The sequence below is a fragment of the Chionomys nivalis genome, chromosome 25, assembly GCF_950005125.1.
Source record: "Chionomys nivalis chromosome 25, mChiNiv1.1, whole genome shotgun sequence".
NCBI classification, from domain to species: Eukaryota; Metazoa; Chordata; class Mammalia; order Rodentia; family Cricetidae; genus Chionomys; species Chionomys nivalis.
In genome coordinates, this window is record NC_080110.1 from 27522665 (window position 1) to 27541233 (window position 18569).

Consider the following 18569-nt stretch of genomic DNA (forward strand, 5'->3'; position numbering starts at 1 on the left):
ACCTAGGATATATAAAAAAATCTTGAATAATAAAATGACTTCTTGAAATATCACCATCCCTGAACTCCAATTGTACTAAAGAGGTATAGTAATAAAGCAGGTTAGAATTGAGAGTAAAACAGACATGCTGGTCAACAGATCAAATTAAAGGCCCAGATATAAATGCTCACCTATAGACTCCCGCTTTTTGATAAATACACCAGAAATACTCACTGTAAAAAACAATAGCATTTATCACAAATGGTGCTGGTCTTTGATTTTAGCAATTCTGACAGGTGTAAGATGGTATCTTAATGTTGTCTTGATTTGTATTTCCCCGATTGCTAAGGAAGTTGAGCACGATCTTAAGTGTCTTTTGGCCATTTGAACTTCTTCTGTTGAAAAGTCTCTGTTCAGCTCAGTGCCCCATTTTATAATTGGATTGATTAACCTTTTACGGTCTAATTTCTTGAGTTCTTTATATATTTTGGAGATCAGACCTTTGTCAGTTGCGGGGTTGGTGAAGATCTTCTCCCAGTCAGTGGGTTGCCTTTCTGTCTTAGTGACAGTGTCCTTTGCTTTACAGAAGCTTCTCAGTCTCAGGAGGTCCCATTTATTCAATGATGTCCTTAGTGTTTGTGCTGCTGGGGTTGTACGTAGGAAGTGATCTCCTGTACCCATATGTTGTAGAGTACTTCCCACTTTTTCTTCTATCAGGTTCAGTGTGTTCGGGCTGATATTGAGGTCTTTAATCCATTTGGACTTGAGTTTTGTGCATGGTGATAGATATGGATCTATTTTCATTCTTCTACAGATTGACATCCAGTTTTGCCAGCACAATTTGTTGAAGATGCTCTCTTTTTTCCATTGTATACTTTTAGCTCCTTTATCGAAAATCAGGTGTTCATAGGTTTGTGGGCTAAAGTCAGGGTCTTCTATTCGATTCCATTGGTCGACTTCTCTGTTTTTATGCCAGTACCAAGCTGTTTTCAATACTGTAGCTCTGTAATAGAGTTTGAAGTCAGGGATGGTAATGCCTCCAGACGATCCTTTATTGTATAAGATTGTTTTGGCTATCCTGGGTTTTTTGTTTTTCCATATAAAGTTGGTTATTGTCTTCTCCAGATCTGTGAAGAATTTTGATGGGATTTTGATGGGGATTGCATTGAATCTATAGATTGCTTTTGGTAGAATTGCCATTTTTACTATGTTGATCCTCCCAATCCAAGAGCAAGGGAGATCCTTCCATTTTCTGGTGTCCTCTTCAATTTCTTTCTTCAAAGACTTAAAGTTCTTGCCAAATAGATCTTTCACTTTCTTGGTCAGAGTTACCCCCAAGATATTTTATGTTATTTGTGGCTATCGTGAAAGGTGATGCTTCTCTGATTTCCCTCTCTGCTTCCTTATCCTTAGTGTATAGGAAGGCAACTGATTTTTTGGAGTTGATTTTGTAACCTGCCACATTACCAAAGGTGTTTATCAGCTGTAGGAGTTCTTTGGTAGAGTTTTTGGGGTCGCTTATGTATACTATCATATCATCTACAAATAATGAAAGCTTTTCTTCCTTTCCAATATGGATCCCCTTGATCCCCTTATGTTGTCTTATTGCTATTGCTAGAACTTCAAGCACTATATTGAAGAGGTATGGAGAGAGTGGACATCCTTGTCGTGTTCCTGATTTTGGTGGGATGGATTTGAGATTTTCTCCATTTAATTTAATGTTAGCTGTCGGCTTGCTGTAAATAGCTTTTATTATATTTAGGTATGACCCTTGTATCCCTAATCTCTCCAAGACCTTTATCATAAAGGGGTGTTGAATTTTGTCGAATGCTTTTTCAGCATCTAATGAAATGATCATATGGTTTTTTTCTTTCAATTTATTTATATGGTTGATTACATTGATAGATTTGCGTATGTTGAACCAGCCCTGCATCTCTGGAATGAAGCCTACTTGATCATAATGGATAACTTTTCTAATGTGTTCTTGGATTCGGTTTGCCAGTATTTTATTGAGAATTTTTGCGTCGATGTTCATGAGTGAGATAGGCCTGTAATTCTCTTTCTTGGTTGGGTCTTTGTGTGGTTTTGGTATCAGAGTTACTGTAGCTTCATAAAAGGAATTTGGCAATGACTCTTCTGTTTCTATATTGTGTTCTCTCTCTGTCGTTTAATTAGTTTGGATAGGGGTTTGTCAATCTTGTTGATTTTCTCCAAGAACCAACTTTTTGTTTCATTGATTCTTTGGACTGTTTTCTGTGTTTCTATTTTGTTGATTTCTGCCCTCAGTTTGATTATTTCCAGTCTTCTACTCCTCCTGGGTGCGTCTGCTTCTTTTTTTTCTAGAGCTTTCAGGTGTGCTGTTAAGTCCCCAATGTATGCTTTCACCGTTTTCTTTAAGTGGGCACTTAGTGCTATGAACTTTCCTCTTAGCACTGCTTTCATCGTATCCCATAGGTTTGAGTATGTTGTCTCTTTGTTTTCATTAAATTCAAGGAAGACTTTAATTTCTTTCTTAATTTCTTCCTTGACCCAGGTGTGGTTCAGTAGTTGACTTTTCAGTTTCCATGAGTTTGTCAGCTTTCTGGGGGTAGCATTGTTGGTGGCTTCTAACTTTAATCTGTGGTGATCTGATAAGACACAGGTGGACACTGATATTTTTTTGTATCTGTGGAGGTTTCCTTTGTTTCCAAGTATGTGGTCAATTTTCGAGGTTCCATGAGCTGCAGAGAAGAAGGTGTATTCTTTCCTATTTGGGTGGAGTGTTCTATAGATGTCTGTTAAGTCCATTTGATTCATTACCTCCAACAATTCTCTTAATTTTCTATTAGTTTTCTGTCTGATTGACCTGTCCATTGGTGAGAGGGGTGTGTTGAAGTCTCCTACTACTAGTGTGTGTTATTTGATGTCTGCCTTGAGTTTTAGCAATATTTCTTTTACATAAGTGGGTGCTTTTATATTAGGGGCATAGATATTCAGGACTGAGACTTCATCCTGCTGAATTGTTCCTGTTATGAGTATAAAGTGTCCCTCTCCATCTCTTCTGATTGATTTAAGTTTGAAGTCAACTTTGTTGGAAATTAGTATGGCCACACCTGCTTGTTTCTTAGGTCCATTTACTTGATAAGCCTTATCCCAACCCTTTACTCTGAGTAGGTGTCTGTCTTTGTGGTTGAGGTGTGTTTCTTGCAAACAGCAGAATGTTGGATCCTGTTTTCGTATCCAATCTCTTAGTCTGTGCCTTTTTATAGGTGAGTTGAGAGCATTGACATTAAGTGATATTAATGGCCAGTGGTTGTTAGCTCTGGTCATTTTTTTAGTAGTAAATTTTGTGTGTTTCCCTTCTTCTGTTGCACTGGTGAAGGGTCTCTAGTTGTCTGAGATATTGTGGTCATTGTTGGACTCCTTGGTTAGTGATTTTCCTTCTATTACTTTCTGTAAGGCTGGATTTGTGGCTACGTATTGTTTAAATTTGTTTTTATCCTGGAAAATTTTGTTTTCTCCATTTATAGTGAACAAAAGTTTGGCTGGGTATAGTAGTCTGGGCTTGCATCCACAGTCTCTTGGTTTCTGCAGTACATCTATCCAGGACCTTCTGACTTTCATGGTTTCCATAGAGAAGTCAGGTGTAAGTATGATAGGTTTACCTTTATAAGTAACTTGGCCTTTTTCCTTTGCAGCTCTTAATATTCTTTCTTTGTTCTGTATGCTTTGTGTTTTGATTATTATATGGCGAGGGGATGTTTTTTTTTGATCCAGCCTATTCGGTGCTCTGTATGCTTCTTGAACCTTCGTAGGTATATCTTTCTTTAGGTTGGGAAAGTTTTCTTCTATAATTTTATTAAATATATTTTCTGGACCGTTGAGCTGCACTTCTTCCCCTTCTTCTACTCCTATTATTCTTAGGTTTGGTCTTTTTATTGTGTCCCATATTTCCTGAATGTTTTGTGATGAGAGTTTGTTGGCCTTGCTGTTTTCTTTGATCAGCGTGTTTATTTTCTCTATGGTATCTTCAGAATCTGAGAATCTTTCTTCTATCTCTTGTATTCTGTTGGTTATGCTTGTTTCTGTAGTCTCTATTCATTTACCTAGATTTTCCATGTCCAGCCAGCCTTCTGTTTGTGTTTTCTTCTTTGCCTCCATTTCAGTTTTCAAGACTTGAACTGTTTCCATTATCTGTTTGATTGTTTTTCCTTGGTTTCCTAGGGTATCATTCACTGATTTACTCAATTCTTCAAACTTTCTGTTATACTTCTCATCCATTTCTATAAGGGCATTTTTTACATGCTGTTTAAGGGCATCAATCACTTTCATAAAGTCAATTTTTTCTACTTCTTCATGATTAAGGTGTTTATGTCCTCCTGTTGTGAGGTCGCTGGGTTCTGGTGGTTTCATACTATTTTTCAGATTGTTGGGTGAATTCTTGCATTGGCGCCTGCCCATCTCTTCCTCCGAATGCTCTCCTATGGATCTTCTTTTACAGGATCAGGTCTCCTTGCCTACTGTTGTACCTTCCCAGTGATGGTACTCCCCAGTGATGGTTCTCCTGGTGTTCCAGTGATGGCTCTCCTGGTGACAATATCAGATCTCCGTGCCCAATGATGGCTCTCCTGGTGCCAAGATTAGCTCTCCGTGCCCACTGATGGCTCTCCTGGTGCTGAGATCAGATCTCCGTGCTGGTTGGGTAGTTCGTAAACAAAGCGCCTGCCTTGCTTGGTGCAGGTAGGCCAGTGAAACAAAGGAACTCCTGCCCGCCTATTTGCCCTGAGGATTCGCCCCCAGCACCCAGACAGGCTGAGCTAGGTGGTGTTATGTGCCCCAAGAAGGAAGGGGGCAGAAGGAAGAAGGGTTCTGGATGCAAGCTGGGTGGGGTAGGAAGAGAGAGGCAGTCTGCAGGGAGTAGAGTCTCTGCAGGGAGCCCAGGAGGGATGGGGGGTGGGTGTGAGGAACTTCTGAGTTCCCTGTCTGGGGCTGCTGCCCTGGGTCACAAACTCACCCCAATGATGGCTCTCCTGGTACCAAGCTCAGATCTCCGTGCTGGTTGGGTAGTTCGTAAACAAAGCGCCTACCTTGCTTGGTGCAGGCAGGCCAGTGAAACAAAGGAACTCCCGCCCGCCTATTTGCCCTGAGGATTCGCCCCCAGCACCCAGACAGGCTGAGCTAGGTGGTGTTATGTGCCCCAAGAAGGAAGGGGGCAGAAGGAAGAAGGGTTCTGGATGCAAGCTGGGTGGGGTAGGAAGAGAGAGGTAATTTCATCTGTAGTAGAAGGCACTATAATCTCTGCTGGGTCTATTTCTGCTAGTTGATGAAATCTCAGTTTTTCTTTTATAACTAATTCAGAGACTTTTTCCACACAAGTTTTTAATTTTTTACTTGGTGTATATGGTAAAAAGATCTATTCTAAGATAATATCTTTCCATTGCATTAAAATTCCTGTGGGGAAAATTCTGGAAGGCAATATGACTAGAATGCAATTAAGATTTGGATTCACCCTATCCATATTTGCCTCCTGTAATTTTTCTTCAACGACAATCGATTTCTTTTTAGCATCTACTGTTAATTTTCTAGGACTATTTAAGTCTTTGTCATCATCTAAGGTTTTGTTTAAGTAAACAATTAGAACAGGTGTTATTCCAACAGCTGATTGTAGACTGAAAATGTCTCCTAACGACCTTTGAAAGTCATTAAAAGTCTGCAATCAGTCTCATCCAGTCTGTGTCTATACACACATGTTCAGACACACACACATACACACAAACTCAAGATCTAATGGCATTCATTCAGTGACCTACTACATGCATCAGGAACCTATGTTCTAATGTTTACAACGCCCCCCCTCAAAGGCTCACCATCTGGGTACCCTCAGCTTTAATACATGAGCCTATGAAAAATAATTTATATTCAAACTATAACATTTGTGAAAATGAAAATAATGTAATCACTGACTGTAGTTTAGCAATTTCTTACAGAGGGAAATGGAGTCTTTCTGTATAACATAAACATCACACTCTTCATTATTTAGCAAATGTTTGAAAGTATATATACACATGAACATCTGTACACAAATTAGAAGACATTTGGTTCATTAAGTGTCTAAATATGTACTCAATAAATGTGTTCTTCAAGAAGTGGAATGGTATACACGTGTAATGGATCCATATATTAGAATCATCAGTAAAATAAGGTGGAGAGGGATAGAAGACACATAGATTAGCAACTCTGGAATTAATGCACACATACTTGACAATAATTCTGTAATTGCACCCACAAATAACACACACACACACACACATACACACACATGATCCTTATGAAATTTTTGAAAGATAAGCCCTATGTAGTAATAGCTAATATAAAGTGCTTTTTTTGAGGTGAATGATATAATTCAATAACATTTAATAGAAATTATATATCTGTTGCCTTTTCAGACACAAAATTAAAAATTCATTTTAGGTATGTAATTCGAATTAGCTCATACAGATTATTGATTGGCAAAGTCAAAGCTTAACTCAAGAAATAATACAAAGCATACATACAATCTTTAATCTTACTTTGATTTTAATGTAATTATTAGTGAATCATAGATACATGTTTACATAGAAGAGATGTTTTTATTGATGTAATGGTTAACATGAAGACATATGATGTCTCTAAATAAAGCTGCAAACCTATCTCCTGATGTTCCTCTCCTTTTATGTACTGATAACTTGTAACTATAATGGTTATGTTTTGTTCTTGTAACAAATCAAATATACTACTGTAAGATTAAAATATTAATAATTAATTTTTTTCTGTTTACTAACAAAATTTAAAAAAAGATACAAAAGCATAGATGAGTTTTAAATACATGTTCATTTAAAAATGGGAGGTTTTCTCTGAGACTCCATCTTATGCCTACAAGAATGGCCAAGATCAAAAACACTGATGACAACTTATGCTGGAGAAGATAAGGGGTAAAAGGAGCATTCCTCCATTGGTGAGAGTACAAACTGGCACAGCCGTTTTGGAAATCAGTATGGTGATTTCTTAGGAAATCAGGAAACAACCTACCTCACGACCCAGCAATACCACTTTTCAGAATATACCCAAAGGATGCTCAATCATACCACAAGGACATGTGCCCAACTTTTTTCATAGCAGCATTATTTGTCATAATCAGAAATTGAAAACAACCTAAATGCCCCTTGACCAAAGAATGGATAAGAAAAATGTGGTACATTTACATAACGGAGCACTACACAGCAGAAAAAAATAATGACATCTTGAAATTTGCAGGCAAATGGATGGATCTAGAAAACATCATATTGAGGGAGGTAACCCAGACTCAGAAAGACAAATATAATATCACATGTACTTACTCATAAGTGGGTTTTAGACATAAAACAAAGAAAAACCAGCCTACAACTCACAATCCCAGAGAACCTAGACAACAATGAGGACCCTCAGAGAGACATACATGGATATAATCTACATGGGAAGTAGAAAAAGACAAGATCTCCTGAGTAAATTGGGAGCATGGGGATTATGAGATAAGAGAGAAGGGGACAGGGAGGAAAAGAGGGGAGCAGAAAAAAATAATGTGCCAAAGTTGAGACCCTCAGAGGGACCACTGGAATCCAGTCAAGTCCAGAATGCAAAGCAAGGTTTACTCAGCATGCAAAGTCCAAGACAGGCTGGGAACTCAGACACCACACATGATGCAGCGCAGTAGGGAGATCCCATGTTCCCAATTGGGGTTGACATATATAGGCAAAACCCACAGGCTGGGTTCATTTTTGGTCAACGGCGTTGGTCTCACATAGCAGCAGGTGTGAATTATCTCTAGCATGCCCCTCTCCCCAAAGCAGTTGCTTCTGCTGTTCCCTGATAGACCACAGAGCTAGGTGTTAACAGGTGGCCCACCTTCAGGAACATTTTGTGGTTTATGCTTGAATTCAGTGTCCTAGTTAGATATCCTGTTTTCAACTAACTCTTGATGTTTCAAAGTTTTAATTTTTTTCATGTCCCTACAATAATATAACTCAATAAAAAACAAATAAAAAAGAAGAAAAAAATGAAAAAGATGACATTATATCCTATCAACAACAAAAAAAATTGGAAGGCTTAAAATGAGACAGGGTTTATGGTTCCATTCCTTGAAGTTTCAGAAAAGGAAAATAAATACACACAAGGACCTTGGACTTCCCACAGGGCAGGAAACCCTGGCTGCTCTTAGGACTGGAGAGGAAGGGGGAGAGGGATTGGGGGGAGTGGGAGGGAACTGGGAGGAGGGGAGGAGGTGGAAATTTTTAATAAATAAATAAAATAAAAAAATAGCATCTGTCACTATCAATACTTTGGTGAATGATTTTACACAGTTGTGCAACAGGAAATTTATTTGAATGATGTATCCAGCTCTCCATAATATCTGCAGATTGACAATTTTTATTATACAAAAACCTCCGCCTCACTCACCTGTTCGAATACAAGAGAGGCCAATGAACACAGCTGTAAGGTGTTCCTCAAGTCATCTTGCCCGAAGCTCGCGAACTGGGTTCTAGCGAATAGAGCACAGACGGGGGCCGCGGTGCGCCGCATGGACCCACAGACTGGATGACCCAGAGACCTATGGTAGAACCTAACAGGACTGGTGGGATGTCAATATAATGATGCCTAAGAATATTCTCTAATACTCACAGATTGGTGCCTAACCCAGTTGTCATCCAAGAGGCTTCATCCAGCAATTAATGAAAACTGATGCAGACCCACAGCTAAACATTAGGGGGAGCTCTGGCCATTCTGGAGAAGAGGGGGAGAAAGGATAGCAGGAGACAGAGGGGTCAGGACACCTTAGAAAACCCACAGAATCAACCAACCTGAGCTCAGAGAGGCTCACAGAGACTGAACCAACAACCAGGAGCCTGCATGGCGCTGACCTAGGCACTCTGCGTATATGTTACAGTTCCGTGGCTTGGTCCTTTGTGGGACCCCTAACAGTGGCAGCAGGGGCTGTTTTTGACTCTTTTACTGGCTTTTGGGATCTTACACCTCATGCTGGGTCATCTTGCCCAATCGTAATACATGGGGAGATGCTTACTTAGTCTTACTGCAACTTGATATGCTACATTTTATTGATATCCAGGAGAGACCTGCCCTTTTCTGAAAACAAATGGTGGTGCAGTGGTTTGGAGATTGAGAACAGAGGGGGTTGGAGGAGAAACAAAGAGGAGAGGAGGAGGGAAAATTGTGGCCTGGATGTAAAATAAATAAATTAAATAAATCACTCTATCTTGGATAAAGCTACCTAAGGGAGCCCAACTTTACTGAAGTTTCATAGTTAAAATGCTTTCTGTTTGGTTGTTTTCTTAAATGCCTGAGCAATTATTAGAGTAATGTGCATTGGGATCTCTAGAGACATAGTTTATAGCAGTCTTTGAAAGATTAACTTTTTAAACACATTCGTGGTGGTGGGGTCTGGGGAACACATTTGGATTGCATAAAAAGTGGCATAACCTTGGGAAATGTTGATGTGAATCTCAAAATCTCATGAGAATTTCCATCGTCTGTTGACATTTTCATTGAGGCAATAAGATCAGGAAAACCCCCAAATAATATGATTCATTTTGCAGCTATGTGGGCCATAAGTAGGAAATGATTTAAAACATAAGTAACTACAATAAGATAAGAGGACCCTACACTCCAGTCAATCTGAAATAAATTAGATAATGAAATCATTTATAAGAGGACCTTCACAGTGAGAAAAAGAAGCCATGAATTCTGGTTTAGAGTCAGATGCATTCAGAGAGCACGATAGAGCCTTTGTTCAGATCAGCGTTATGATAGGACAGTTATATATGAACACTCAGATCTCTTTGTCCAAGTACAACTGTGCCTGTATTCTTTTAAGGTATTGTTCTATTATTTCAAGTAAATGTATTTATTTTAAAGATTTTTTTGACAAACTGATATTGGATTCAAATAAATGAAAGTAATTGATATTGGCTAAATTTAAATATAACAATGTCTGCTATGTCTATTGTAATTTATTTTGTTTCTTTTAAAGCTTCAACATATTTTTATTCATCTTTTTATATTTTTACTTAAGGAAAAGAAGATGAAGCAGACCATGGAATAACTTGACAATTGAAAATTGAAAATTCTTTTTATTTTAATATTAATTTGACACTCAAAATTGCTAATACAATTAATATGAAGTTTCATTCATGGGTTCAATTTCTAGTGTAAACTCTTTGTGTGTCGAGGATTAATTAGTGCATGTAATTGTTAAAGTTAGACAAAAGTATGATCTTAAGTGTCAAATTTCTAATGTTTGTGTCTTAGCTGCGTGGATTCTTATCATTGCTGTCATGAGATGATTTGTGTAAATTCGGGAACATTGTAAGAGATATCATCACAGTTATCTAATGTGAAAGAAATATCCTACAAAAACAATATTTCCTTTCTCTCATTTTTATTGGCATCCTAGGTACACAACAGCAGACTCTGCCCCTTATTCCAAAGGATGATGTGAGTGAGCCCCCACCCTGCCCCTCCTCAGGCTCCTTCCTATTCTTGGAATTTCTACTTAAGCTTACACCTATCACAAAATCTACATTAATTTTCTTTGAAACAACTCCTGATATTATTAGAAAGTAGCTTAGTTTGTTCTTGAATATGTATCTTTAGTATTTATATTAATATTAAAATATTTTATTAGTTAATATTAATGTATACTTTGTAGACAGTGAATGATCATTTTGATAGCTCAAGACAGAAAGTATTGTCAGATAATGTCCTGAGGATCATGAAAATTTAACTTGTTTATGTGTGTGATGAAGATTCCCTAATTTTCTCTAGAGATATCATTATTTTTAATTCCTATCTTCAGTATGCTAGCTGTGCAAAAACCAAGCAATTTTGTTTCTTTGGGGGCAGAGTTAAATTTTATTTTTTAAAATAAAATTTAAAAAAAACTAACACACTGGAATTGGACAAAACAGACAAAGAAAAGAACCTAAGAGAAGACACAAGAAACAGAGACCCACTTGTAGGAATACTCAGGAATCCCATCAAAACACCAAAGTGGAAGCCATAACATGTATGCAGACCCATGCAGGCCATGTTCTAGCTGCTTTAGTCTCTGAGTTCATATGAGATTTGCTCATGTTGATTTAGAAGACCTTGTTCTCCTGATGTCCTCCAACCCCTCTGTCTCTTACAATCTTTCTGTCTCCTCTTCTTTGAGGTTCTGTTAGCTCTGTCAAGGGCGATTTAATAGAGACATCACATTTAGGGCTGAGTGTCCCAAGGTATCTCATTGCATAATGTCTGGCTATGAGGATCTCTGTTTGTTTCCATCTCCAGCATGAAGAGTCTTCCCTGATGATGGTTGAACAAGGTAATAATTTGCTTCCGTGGCATTTGCCACAATTTTGTTACTTAATACCCTGTCAAAATACACATAGTAATATTGCTAATAGCACGCTCTCTCCCTGTGATCCACCAGACTGAGAGCCTTAAACTGAAGGACTGAGTGCAATACCAAGCATGTTCTCCTGCATCTCTTTACCTGAAGCATAGCCAGGGATTTTATATCTTATTTTAGGGAATTACATGCTTCCTAAAACTTGTGTTAAGGTACTCATGATATATTATACTGTTGAAACTCAGCTCCTGCTTTTCAGACCACACAGATCCCAAAGACTGAGGTTTTCAATCTTTGAAAGGCAAATATAGCATCTACTCACTCTTAAGTGTATACTAGCTTAAAGTAAAAGATAACTTTGTGCCGGGCGGTGGTGGCGCACGCCTTTAATCCCAGCACTCGGGAGGCAGAGGCAGGTGGATCTCTGTGAGTTCGAGGCCAGCCTGGTCTACAAGAGCTAGTTCCAGGACAGGAACCAAAAGCTACGGAGAAACCCTGTCTCGAAAATCCAAACAAAGAAAAAAAAAGATAACTTTGCTACAACTCACAGACACAGAGAGACCAGGTAATAAGGAAGGTTCATGGAGGGATGCTTGGACCTCCCTGAAAAGAGGAATAAAAGAGACTTTAATGAATTGAATGAGGATAGTTGGATATAGGAACATGAGTGATAAGGTGGAGCAGGGACACCTGGAAAGGGGTGGCATTTCAGGGACATGTAAAAGTCTGATGCAAGGGAATCTCCCAGGAAGCCACTAGAATGACCCCAGCTAAGACTACTGGCAATAGCATTTAATAGCTTTAATTTGCCATCTGTTATAACCAGATTGGTGCCTAGCTCAGCTGTCACCAAAGTGTCATCCAGCCACTGATGGAAAAAGATGCAAATCCACAGCCAAACCTTAGGCTGTGTTCAGGGAATCCTGCAGAAGAGAGGGAGAAAGGAATGGTAGGAGACAGAGGAGTCAAGGACACCTAAGAAAACCCACACACTCAACTGATACGAGGGGGTCACAGAGACGGAACCGATAACCAGGGAGCCCACATGGGATTAACACTCTAGCCTAAGCACTCTGCATGTCTGTTACAGTTCTGTGGCTTGGCCATCCTTGGGGATTCCTAACAGTGGGAGCAGGGGCAGTCTCTGACTCTTTTCCTGGCTTTTGGGACCCTACTCCTCATACTGGATATCCTTGTCCAACCTTAATATATGGGGAAGTGCTTAGTCTTACTGCAACTTGTTATGCTACATTTTATTGATATTCAGGGGAGACCTGCCTTTTCCTGAACAGTAAAGGATGAGGAGTGGACTGGGAGTTGGGAACAGAGACAGTTGCAGAAGAGACTGAGAATTAAAGGGGAAGGGAAACTGTGGCCTGGATGTAAAATAAAAATTTTTTTTCAAAAAAGTACTAATAATAGGTGGAGAAAATTTTCATGCAGAACAGTTCCCCTCACCTAACAATTTAGATTCACTAACCTTTTTCTTTTTCAAGCCCATGATCCATCTCTAAAGATCTTTATCTCACTAGATTTCCAGATGGCTATGTCTTGATACCCTTACCTCTAAAACCATATTTCTATGTTTGCATTTTTGGTGTTTTGCTACACTAATATTAATTTATTTTTACTGCATTGTCAATATTATCACCTCAGAAAACAACCACTATAGTTATTTACTATTAATATTGGTTTTACAAGACTGTTCCCACTGACTTGGTATTGGAGTAGAAAGTACACAGAATGTAGGATAACAACAAAAATTAAAGCAATTGAAATATTAATAAGACTGGAAAGGACAGCATTGTCTAGACTTCATTTAAACTTATGATATAAGAATACAGTCATGAAAGCAGTGATAGGGTTGAAATCCTTAAACTTGATTAGTTGAGGTAAGTGATGATAGTCTTATATGAGATACTGAAGATGGCTTGTGAATGTGCTTGTTCCTGTGCATGCATGCGTGTGGGGGGACTGGGACAGGGGGAGAGAGGGGGGAGATAAAAATACACACTGCTGTGCTTCAGTGGAATTTGGATTTGTATGCAAACTTTTTAAAACTTTGCTCAAGCCAACCTCTTTGAGAGAAAAGTAATACCATATCAAATTTAAGAGATATAAGAAAGTAAGAAAAGAGCATTTTCAGTTTTTTTAATTTCTCCTTAGGCATTCATATAAAAGAGATGAATGATTAACACCATTATATAAGTTATTCACAAGTAGAATTATAGGTTAATATTTTGTTTTCTGTCCAGATACCATGAAGCTATAAGCTACTGTTTTCCTGGTACAACTCTCTTTAGATCATTGATAGGTACTGTGTTGCTATCTGAACCCTTCTCTTCTCAATGACTAGGGTACTTCAGTATTACTTATCACTAGCATACTTCTGTAGTGATAACCTCCCTCCACCCACCTCTCTCTTGTCCACTTAGACCAGCTAACAGCCAGAGGACCACAATGAAGAACCACACAAAGGTGACAGTTTTCATCCTAGCAGGTTTGACTGATGACCTGCTGTGGAAAGTTGTCTTATTTATCTTCCTGCTTCTTACCTATCTGCTCAGCATCACTGGCAATCTGATCATCATCACACTCACCCTAGTGGATGCTCACCTGAAGACCCCCATGTATTTTTTCCTTCGGAACTTTTCCTTCTTAGAGATTTCCTACACTACTACATGCATCCCCAAATTGCTTGCTACTATGGCAACTGGGGACAAAACCATTTCTTATGGTGATTGTTTAACTCAACTGTTTTTTGCTATCCTATTTGGAGCATCAGAATTTTACTTGCTGGCAGCCATGTCCTACGACCGCTATGTGGCCATCTGCAAGCCCCTGCACTATATGACCATCATGAGCAATAAAGTCTGTATGCAGTTGGTCCTCAGTTGTTGGCTTACTGGTTTCCTTGTCATCTTTCCACCACTCCTGTTAGGCTTGAATCTTGACTTCTGTGCTTCCAACATCGTTGATCATTTCTATTGTGACACCACTCCTCTCCTGCAGCTTTCCTGCACAGACACGCAGCTCCTGGAGACGATGGGCTTTATCTCGGCTTTGGTGACACTTTTACTCACATTGGTAATGGTGATAATTTCCTACACCTACATTGCCATGACGATTCTAAAAATCCCTTCAACCAGCCAGAGGAAGAAGGCTTTCTCTACGTGTTCTTCTCACATGATTGTGATATCCCTCTCATATGGCAGCTGCATCTTCATGTATGTTAAACCTTCAGTCAAGCAGATAGTATCTATTTCCAAGGGAATTGCTGTGCTCAACACCTCAGTGGCTCCACTTCTGAATCCTTTTATCTACACCTTGAGGAATCAGCAAGTGAAAAGAGCATTCGGTAATACAATACACAGGATTGCATCTTTCTCAAAGAAATGATTATTCAGTTGTTGCCTGGGGGACCAGTCTCCAGCAGCACAGGGCTGAAATGCATGTACAGAGTTGGCACATATTATGATTTTTTTTATTTGAGGGGGTTAAGTGAAAAGGATACTTACCCACTCTCTTGATCCTTCCTTCTTTATTCTTCTTATGTGTTCTGATTCTGTGTTTTCTGTATCCTCTTTTCTTATCTCTATCCAGAAATATCTTTTCTGTCTCTCTTGATGTTTTCCTTCTCACTCTCTTGATGTTTTTCTCCTAACTCTCTCATTGTTGGTGTTTTCTTTTTAACTCTTCCTAACTCTATCTTTATTCTTTTTCTTATAGCTTATATACCCCTGCTAAATCTTTCAGGCAATATCAAAACAACAGTGTGGTTATAGTCTATCTTTCAAGTGAATGATTACAATCAATACAAGTAAAAACCTCATGTTTTCCATATACCTTAACATGATTAAACATTTTATGTATTAATAGGTGAAAAATAAATAATCCCACAAACCCATATACATTTGTACCCAAGCAACTTGTTACTGATGAACAGTATAAGCAAGCAAGGCATTCTTTTACTAATAGACTGAAGTTTCGCAGTTATAAAGCAAGACAAATCACTTTGTTACTTACCTTGAAAGATAATTTTATAAGGAATATTAAAGGAATCACAAATCTCAACGTTTGTATACGAAAAGCAATCAGTAAGCTTTATTTTAAATCCTTAGGGTGCACACCCAGTTATCAATAGTTTTTTTTTTTATATCAGGGTATCGAGGGAAGAAATGGGTATAAGGAATTAATCATCATCCTTGATCAACAATCAATCTTCACAAGGAAAGTATGTCAGTTAGTAATAATTGTGCTGCTTTGTTTTTTGATTCTTTACCTTAAAGCTATTGTCAAAACATTTCAATCTAACCTGAGGTCATCCAGGAGAAAAATCCCTGCCAGACAAATGAACTTCAATTCCCACCTGCTGCTGCTCTGACACAGCCACCAACACTATTGTATTTCATTATATGAAGGAAAATGAATGCATTTTAACATTTTTTTTTGGGTTTTCGAGACAGAGTTTCTCTGTGGCTTTGGAGCCTGTCCTGCAACTAGCCCTTGTAGAACAAGCTGGACTCAAACTCACAGAGATCCCCCTGCCTCTGCCTCCCAAGTGCTGGGATTAAAGGCGTGCGCCACCACCGCCCAGCCTTACCAATTTTTAATATGGTGTTTTACTTATAAAAACTAAGAGAACATTATACCAGTTTTTATCCATCACCTTTGATGCTCAGGGCATAGACAAAAGGATTCAGAATATCTAAAACTTTCCATGGAAAATAATCATTTATTTTCTTCATAGTTGGAGTTGCATTTATCTTTTACAAGCAGAGTTTTTCATTTTAAGAGGAAATATGTTATTTAAACTTGTTTATGAAACAGCAATGAAATGCAATATATTGTTTGTAGTCTGAAACCTGCTAAAGTCTCTTTGTTTGATGTAGGATATTCTTTAAGTTGACTGGAAAGTATTGCTGAATGATTACTGAATACAAACAATGCTTAGGCAGCTATTGGTTTGTCAAGGGTGCAGCCTATATTTCTGGAAGGCATAATCTCACAGCAACTCCCTATTCCTCTTGTTCTTAAAATCTTTTTTGCCTTCTCTTGTGTAACAAATCTTGAGCCTCTGGTGCATTAGTTCTGCTATAGATGTAACCACTGGAACTGGGCTCCACAGCTCCCCACTTTCAGCCACTATAATGGTCTTTCCTTATTGAAAAGATAAATTTCCTTAATAAAGGATGAGACTACACTTACCTGTGGTTATAAAGACAGATATTTAGAAGTCTTCCCAACCTGACTACGTGAACATAACCTGGAAAAGAGAAACACCAGTATGCATGCTCAGGTCTAAAGGGGAAAGTACAGGATGCTTCAACACTAAACAAAGAACTACAGACAACTAAGAAATGCTGAGATCTGTAGAAACAGTCTTTCACAAAAAGTACACCAATTGGTTAGCAAATCCCAAGTTACCAACACTGAAAAAAAATACATTTTGGGTATACACACACACATATTGAAATGAGAAGGTTATATTTATTCCTTTATAGGAATATATGTATGTTTATATGATATGTATGTATCTATATGTATTTGTATATATGTATATGAATATATAAAGAACTAGAGGCCATAGCTTTGAAAGAGAGCAAGGGAGGTATATGGGAAGATATGGAAAGAGGAAATGATGATATAGTTTTTTTTAAAAAAATTAAATGTAAAAACAAAAAATGCTTATTGCTCACTTTTGGGAGGCCAGCCCCCAGAAGTCAGCACCAGGGTATGTGAGAAAATCTGCTAATGCCATGGGTGCTAGACTTTTCTATCTGAGGGGTAAATAAGGAGACACACTGTTTCTGCTGGTAACGTAAGAAAAAAGGAATAAACACACAGTAACCTGATGGTAACATTCTCCTTTACTTTATCTTAGTGTCTTTCTTGACAGTCTCTCTTCACGTACAAACATTTCTGTCCCACCAAGATACATATTTTGATACTCAAAGCACCAACATCTTAAAAATAACACCAAATCTCTCAAGAGAATGTTTCATTGTCATGTATTAGTGATGATCCATTTAGTTAACATACATTCTTCCTGCTAAACAGCTTTGTTAGCTATTACAGAGTTATTCAACTGAAATAGGTTTTGGCAGCTAAGCCTTTACTATGCCCCTAGACACACAGTTCAAATACCACTTTTCTTAAGAGTGTTGTCTTTCCAAATCAGTCTGCTAACCTTTTATATTACTTTATCCTCATGCCACTGTCCCAGAATAGCCATGCTGAATTTACAGGTTATCTCACAAAATTAATAATTTTGAATGTGCTTTTTTAGCAAAAATGAATTCTAGTAGATAATTCCTATTCTAATTATGTAAAACACATCTGTTTTGTTCACTCATCATATTGATCTTTCAGAACTAAGTTATCTAGGATTGAAGGGGTTATGCTCTGTTATATAAATACAATGTCATAATAGTGATGCTTTTGCTAGAGATATGTCACTTTGTTAGAATGCTGACACTTAACTGCAATCCCTGCACTTGAGATGCTAAGGCACATTTACCTCACAAGGCTGAGGTGAATCTGGGCTCTATAGGAAGATCCTATCTGTAAATAAAAATATTCATTTCTTTTATAATTAAAAGGTAAGATAAGATTTTTCTTGATATAAAATTTTATCTGTAAACATCTCAATGGAAATGTAGCTTCAATATTTTTGCTATATAAAATAATTTTACAATATCTTAAATTTTATATTCTATTTATTTCTGGCATGTGTGTGTGTGTGTGTGTGTGTATGTGTGTGTGTGTTCAACAGTGTCCAACAATGAAGACCAGAGTATGACGTATGGCAATTGGTTTTCTCCTTCTACGATAAGGTTTTTAAGTGTCAAATTCTGGTTGTCAGTCTTGGCAGCAAGTACCTGAATTCACTGAGACATCTATAGCCTGCAAAACAATCACTTTAAAATTATCTCCTGTTAACATTAGCCCATGCTTAGGGCTCATTAGGAAGTGTATATCAATTCAAGGAAACAAGGAATCTGAAGTCTTTTTAAAAACTATTTGTTTCATTTTATATTTTGTATAGATGTATATGTTTGTATATGGATATTTATTTGCAAATAATTTAATACCTTTAACATTTTAATAGGTCAAATAATAATTCTATTATATTTTAAATTTCTGTGACATTATTGCATATTTTATTTATTTATTGAGGAGGTTTCCA

At 37.9% G+C, this 18569-nt stretch overlaps 1 protein-coding gene across 1 annotated transcript; it reads left to right on the forward strand.

Moving 5' to 3' along the window:
* Nucleotides 1-10257: 10257 nt before the first annotated feature.
* On the forward strand, nucleotides 10258-14779 carry LOC130866316 (olfactory receptor 6C74-like). The gene is made up of 2 exons (XM_057757653.1): nucleotides 10258-10283; nucleotides 13828-14779. Exons 1-2 carry the CDS (start codon nucleotides 10258-10260, stop codon nucleotides 14777-14779), a joined length of 978 nt encoding a protein of 325 aa, XP_057613636.1.
* Nucleotides 14780-18569: the final 3790 nt, after the last annotated feature.

Coding starts and splice junctions, on each gene's coding strand:
- LOC130866316 (XM_057757653.1), top strand. CDS start 10,258: ATGATCTTAAGTGTCAAATTTCTAAT. Junction 10,284..13,827: donor TTAAGTGTCAAATTTCTAAT/GTTTGTGTCTTA, acceptor ACCAGCTAACAG/CCAGAGGACCACAATGAAGA.